The sequence below is a fragment of the Sinocyclocheilus anshuiensis genome, unplaced genomic scaffold, assembly GCF_001515605.1.
Source record: "Sinocyclocheilus anshuiensis isolate Anshui unplaced genomic scaffold, SAMN03320099.WGS_v1.1 scaffold4015, whole genome shotgun sequence".
Lineage (NCBI taxonomy): Eukaryota > Metazoa > Chordata > Actinopteri > Cypriniformes > Cyprinidae > Sinocyclocheilus > Sinocyclocheilus anshuiensis.
Genome location: NW_015557048.1, coordinates 65,715 through 72,156, shown reverse-complemented (window position 1 = coordinate 72,156; position 6,442 = coordinate 65,715). Strand labels below are relative to the sequence as shown.

Sequence of the window (6,442 nt, the reverse complement as noted above, 5' to 3'; positions counted from 1 at the left end):
GAAGCGGATATCGTCCTCTTTTGGAAGACCAAACAAAGTAGTTTCGCTTTCACAACGAAACACACAGCGTCTTCACAACATGGCGGCGGCAACAACAATACTACAGCGAGAATAAAAGTTATGCCTTCTTTCTTTGCGTGAACATTTGGGCGGCGTTATGCAAATCTTCCCACATAGTGACGTAGACATGGTGTTAGATGTTAGAACGAGGTGTTTTAGGTAGGCGTGGCTGACTCTTAACTTTTATAAAGAATATCTCTTTGGATTTGAGACTTTAGTCTTTGCAACTTTACAGATCTTCTTTATGCACCAAGAGCTTGTAACACTCCAAAGAGAAAGGAAAAATTGAAATTGCATCATATGACCCCTTTAAGGCTTTCATGCAACTGGGCCCTGACCTTCAGTTCCACTAATGCTCACAAGTCTGTGTTTTTATGAAAGTAAAAGCTCTTTTACTGTTGCAATGTTATAATGAGTCACGTTTATCAAAAAAACACTTATAAAAGTGTATATAGACCCACTTTATTTTTTTATGTTTTACTCAGTCCATTCACATGTCAAAATGTTCTTAGACCCGCAAAAGAAAGTATATTAATCATTTCGCAGGGAAGTTTACAGGTCACCGTTCCACGAATGGCAGTTTTTGTTCCAACGCAACAGTTCAGTCTTTATACAAGAACATTTTGACACGTTAATGGACTGAGTATCATTTTCCTTGGATTTTGAAGTGAACTTTCCAACTTTTGAGCTGAACTGAAGTGGACTTTTAAATAAATGATTGAACCAAACTGACTATGAATGTGAAACTTTTCAGTGCGGTAAAAGAGGGACACTGATTGTTATTTTGTTGTTTAAAAACAGAAACAGTCACAAATTTTTGATATTCTCTTTATTGTGTTCTATATTTTGTTTCATTGTGAATTGATTGAATTTGAAAAACTTTCAGTCTTCCTGTAAGGAAACAAGAGAAAAGAAAGAAAATTTACAGTTCATTAAAATCATCTATTAAGTTCAATAATATTCATGTAAATAAATATTTCCTGGTTAGTTAAGCTGAAACTGTTTGCTAAGTTTGAGTCACTTATACTAAGGAGTGGGAGCGTCTCACCTATCCTGTTAGATCTGGGGAGGGTGGGTTTTGCAACCAACAACACTTACCTTCAAAGTTATCTGCACACACATACTCCTGGGGCCGCCGTGTATAGAGTAAATCCTGGAGCCCACCTCACCTTATCTGTAGCACTATCACTATAGCAACACGATAGACACTAACATATAACCACCAGTTGTACAGAGACCTAAAGCATTAGGTGGAGGGTCTAAGATCCTGATACTCACTCAGTTTTCCCTAGTTAAGTGCTTAATATTTTCCCCCACAAGGCGGTGGCATATTCCCCTATTTTTATTTTTATTTTTTGTGGGGCCCCTCAAGTGGCCATAGAACTTGGTCCACCACAATCACCAGCATGTCCTGTTTTAATGGTCGCTAGTCCTATGCTATATGTACCTTCCTGCCCTGTGGTTCCCACACCAGAGCCAGTTCACAACATGGCTGCCACACCAGAGCCTCTTCTCAGCATGGCTGCTGCACCAGAGTCTGTTCATAACATGGGCGCCACCCCAGAGTCTCATCACGACATGGCCGCCACTCCTGAGTCTCGATCTGTCATGGTTGCCATTCCAGAGCCTCCAGCCCTCATGGATGTCATGCCACAGTCTTCAGCCATCACGGATGCCACTCCAGTGGTCCCGGTCATCGTGAATGTTGCATTTGAAGACACCCAGGTGTTCCAAAGGTGTTTGAGGCTGGCTTCCAGTTTGGCGGACCCACCATGTCGGTACGGGCGGTTGGCATCCCCAGCTCTGCAGCCTCGGCACTCTCAAGCCTGGTGATCTCAGAGGTTCTCCCACCTTCCACTGCCCTTTCAGTAATGGCAGTCACCATTTTAGTGTGTCTAGGCTATACACACTTCTGAGGCGACGGCGTCCGCTCCACGTGTCCATTCCACAGTCCGCTCCAGTTCACGAGTCTGCTTCAGAGCTCACTCGAGTCCATAAGTCCACTCCGGAGCCTGCTCCATTCCATAAATCCACTTCAGAGGTCGCTTCAGTCCGTGAATCTGTGCCAGAGTCCACTTAAGCCCCAGAGCTCAGTCCTGTGTATGCAACAGCCTGTGAGTTCCCTGCCTGACCTGTTTCGACCTTTGAAATCCCTCTTGAACGCTCTGCTTGCCCTGTCTCGGCCATGGAGGCCGTCCCTGAACTCTTTGCTTGTTTGTTTCGGCCAAGGAGGCCGTCTCTGAGTCTCTGCTTTCCCTGTCACGGCCAATGAAGCTGTCTCTGAGCTCTTCACCTGTCCTGTCACAGCCAAAGATGCCATCTCTAAACTCTTTGCCTGCCATGTAGTGACCCCAAAGTTCGCCTATGAACTGTCTGCCTGTCCTGTGATGGCCGCAGAGGCTGTTGTTAACTTATCTGTGCTCTCTATTCCAGTCCCGCCTGATCTGCCTTGGTTGTCTCCTGCCTTATCTGCTCAACTTTGGTGGACATCTGCTCAGCCAGAGCTATCTTGGTAGTCCCCTGCACCATTAGCTGCCCTGAGGTGATCCTTAGCAGCGCCTGCTCCACCTTGGAGGTCTTAAGTTCCATCAGCTCCACCCTGGTGGTCATCAGCTCTGCCCTGGTGGCCTCCTGCTGAAAATAGTAACATGTAACTGTGCGTTCACACCGCCGCCGTCGAGAGCATCAAAAATCGCTCTGGCCGCCCTGCCAACAACGCTGTAGAAAGATTCGTGGACGCTCTGACGTAGATCGAATGCTTATCTTGTATTTAAAGGGGACGCAAAGCAAACAAGCTTGTTGATCTTGTGCAGACTGACCACAAGGAGGGTAAAGTTATAAGTTAACCTCATTAAATATTGTTGTGGACGAAGTATTAAGATCCTTTACCTCATAATGTATAAAGCACTAATACCACACTGTAAAAATACTCTGATACAAGTAAAAGTCCTGCATTGAAAATGTTACTTAAGTAAGTATAATCAGGTATAAACATTACTTAATGTAAGTATAATCAGGAAAATTTATTTAAAGGTTTAAAAGTGAACTGGGACTATTATACGATTATTTATTATGTCATTAGATTATTATTATTATAACGTTAATGCACATCAGCAACTCACCAGGAACACCAACAATCTCAGACACCTTGGTCCACGCATAATTTTTTTTTTTTTATGTCCCTGTATGCAAACAGGGACACGTCATAGATTATTGGGAAACCCGCCACAGCAATAATCAACCTCTCCTCCATTTTGCTTGGGAACTAATGTGGTCTGAACCAAAGTTTACAGGACTGCGTTCTCTGGAATCCTCTCAAGCGGTGGACTTCTACGTTCCGATTGGTTGCCGCCAGATGCCGCCGAACCGCGTCATAGCTCATTACCATAAAGTTGACCTGATTTCAACTCTCCTCGACGCCCTCAACGTCCAAGTCGCGCCGCGCCGCTGCTCGACGCTGCTTGACGCCGGCTCACATTGAAAATGAATGACTTCCGGCCACTTTGACGCTCTCGACGGCGGCGGTGTGAACGCACACTAACACATCATAACGCAGTTTTCCCCTACGTACGCCTGAATAATTTCACAAAGAAAAGTTAAAATAGATTTATTATTCAGACTCTAAACATTAAATGTATCTTATACCCGTGTACTCTGATTTATGCCATTCTAATGGCTAACTGTAAAGCTCTTAATGTTCTTAATACATTCGTGCAGACAGGAGATGTCTTTCTTTGCAATAACATTCATGCATTGTTGCTTATAGTTTTTAACCCCTTGAGGCTTATAACTGCTGATTAAGTAATCACATGTGGGAAAAGTGGTGTCATATTGAATTGTTCTTTAAATAAATTGAGTAACTTATGTTTCAGTACTTACATTTCTATATCAGCACTTGCTACTTGGTCATAAAAAAATTGCTCAATAAAAAATGAGGTCCTAGAATACATATGTAAACTGGACTAAGTGTTATAATGGCTAAATATGAAAATATGCACATGAAAACTTTTTCTCTCAATGCACAAAATATTTTTAACAATTAAACGTACTCTTCCTTTTGAGATTATTAAGAAAACTGTGAGAACATGATATACAATAAATTAAATAAATAATATAATAATAATAATAATAAAGACCTCTCAGTTTACACCCCCTCTTTTCAAGAAGTTGAGACTTTGTGGTTCTTTTCTTGTAACGTGTAAGAAAACATTTTCCATCTCTAAACACCTTACATGTGTACGTCACATGAGGTAAACAACTCTAAAGAGGTGTTAAAGCCACAGGTTAAGCAAAGCGCTACAGAGACCAAATTACGAAGTTACAAGGTTGTTTACTTCTTGTTTTTGTTTTCCCTAAGGGCATAAAATCACCAATACAATACCATAAATTGTCCACTGTAAACATAAAGTATGGGCTATATTTCTAATATATATTTCTGAAGCCGTACATTATCTTTATGTGATGAACAGACCAAATTTGAAGTTCTCCTCCTAGTAGCTCTCAAATCTAATACTTGAGACCCAGTGGTGTTTAAGATCATTCATTTGAGCTTGGAACAAAATGAGGATGACAATATGTTGACATTTCATTTCAGAGGTAAACAATGAGCACACAGTATACAGTATGCATTGTAACAGCTTTAATGAACAATTGCAACAGCATGTGTATGTTGCGCATTAACATGCTTTGTGTCACGCACACACACGCACATTTCATATATACTGAAAAGTATATTACAAAAAGGATGATTACAGTCAAACTGGCTGTTCATTATCCTATTCATTACAAGATTACTTACCAAATAAATACATATTGAACTGACATTAGATTATTATGAGTGGAAGAGAATCCAAAGGAATGAGAGACAAGAAATAAGCACAGCTATGTAAGAAATCAGTTTACTGATCATTATACAAAGACATTTGAACACCGAATCACCATCAAGACAATTAGCAAGTTGTCATAAATAGGCAAATCAAGCAAAACTCTGCATTTTGAGGTTGTTTTGTTGTTTGGCTTACAGCCTAATAAATCTACAACAATTTTGTTATGCTCTACATTTTTGTTAAGAACAAATCAAATCAAAACTTATCAACATTACAGTATTGAGCAGTATTTCTGCCAATGTAATTGTTCATTTTGCAAGCTCAAAAAAAATTAAAACAGAGTTAAAATTACAAGTCATATCAGTTAACTATCTACATATGTATAGTTATGCAATATCTAATTTGTTTTCAAATACAATGAGAAATTCAACTAAAAGGGTCAGAGGTTATTATCTGTTCTTGATTCTGGCAGCTGTAGAAGCGCATATGTGCCGTTTATTTGGCGGGGCTGAAACCTTTTACATGGTGTAGAAAAGTCTGCCATAGCGTCCTGAAAAATCAATTCAATAGTACCATTTAATCTTAATGTAAATGTGATACAGTTTTCTGTATCACAATTTTCTCCCAAAAATATCTTCTTTTGTGTTCCATAGAATAAATAAATACAAGTTTGAAACAACATGAGGGTGAATAAATGATGAGAGAATTTTCATTCTGGGGTAACTATCACTTTAAAGGTTACATGTTTTTTTCTCTTAACTCATTTTGATTGTTTTAATCTTAATTGTTTTACCTGTGCTTGGCTTGAGTTTTGTGGTTGTTCGAGATCCGTAGCTTGAGGCTGTTGTAGGTGTGTATCTTGAGAATGTTTCAAGTTGTCTCTGGTTCTCTTGCTTCCAAGAACAAACACCTTTACTAGTCCTTAAAAGGACAGTGAATCCAGATTAAACATCAAGCCTTCTCATTTTTAGAGACAGAAAAACACATTTCAAATAACTCACCTATGATCACAATGATCAGAACACCATTCAACAGAGCAGATATCAGACTAATAATCTGCCAGTGATTCTGATCAATTATCTTCACCACTATTATTCTTGTTCTCTAGATTTAGAGTTGGTTCTGTGCAATCATTGAAAGGGTTTAATATTTAATATTTTGTGTCTAACAATGATTTAGTGTTTAATTTCAGTGAATAGTCACTCACCAGTGATGTACAGTCTGGTGCCGCTGCTGTATTTTGGAGGTGCATCTGTGGTCACACAGTAATAAAGTCCTAAATCATCAAGAGTGGCATTGTTTATGAACAGACGATGTTTACTTTGCACTGAATATTTGTGTTTAAATGTTTTATTGTAGTAAAAAGTAGCTGAAGTTGTAGAAGAGAGTAATATCAGAACCGGGGAATCTGGTAGTTTCAGTAATAACCAGTTAACCTCCTGTACATCAAAATCACAGTTTATAGTCACAGTTTGAGCCAAATCTGTTGGTTGATCTGTTAAAGTCTCTGCTGCTTGACAAAATATGAGCAGATCTGTGAAATAAAACACACACAT

General features: G+C 39.6%; 1 protein-coding gene across 1 annotated transcript; it reads right to left on the bottom strand.

Annotated features, from left to right (window-relative positions):
* Positions 1-2,042: 2,042 nt before the first annotated feature.
* On the bottom strand, positions 2,043-6,442 carry LOC107676348 (uncharacterized). Its single transcript, XM_016470871.1, has 6 exons — positions 6,094-6,442; positions 5,888-5,974; positions 5,680-5,807; positions 2,525-2,691; positions 2,193-2,442; positions 2,043-2,120 (listed from the first exon to the last, which is right to left on the bottom strand). The coding sequence occupies exons 1-6, from the start codon at positions 6,440-6,442 to the stop codon at positions 2,043-2,045; spliced, it is 1,059 nt and encodes a 352-aa protein (XP_016326357.1).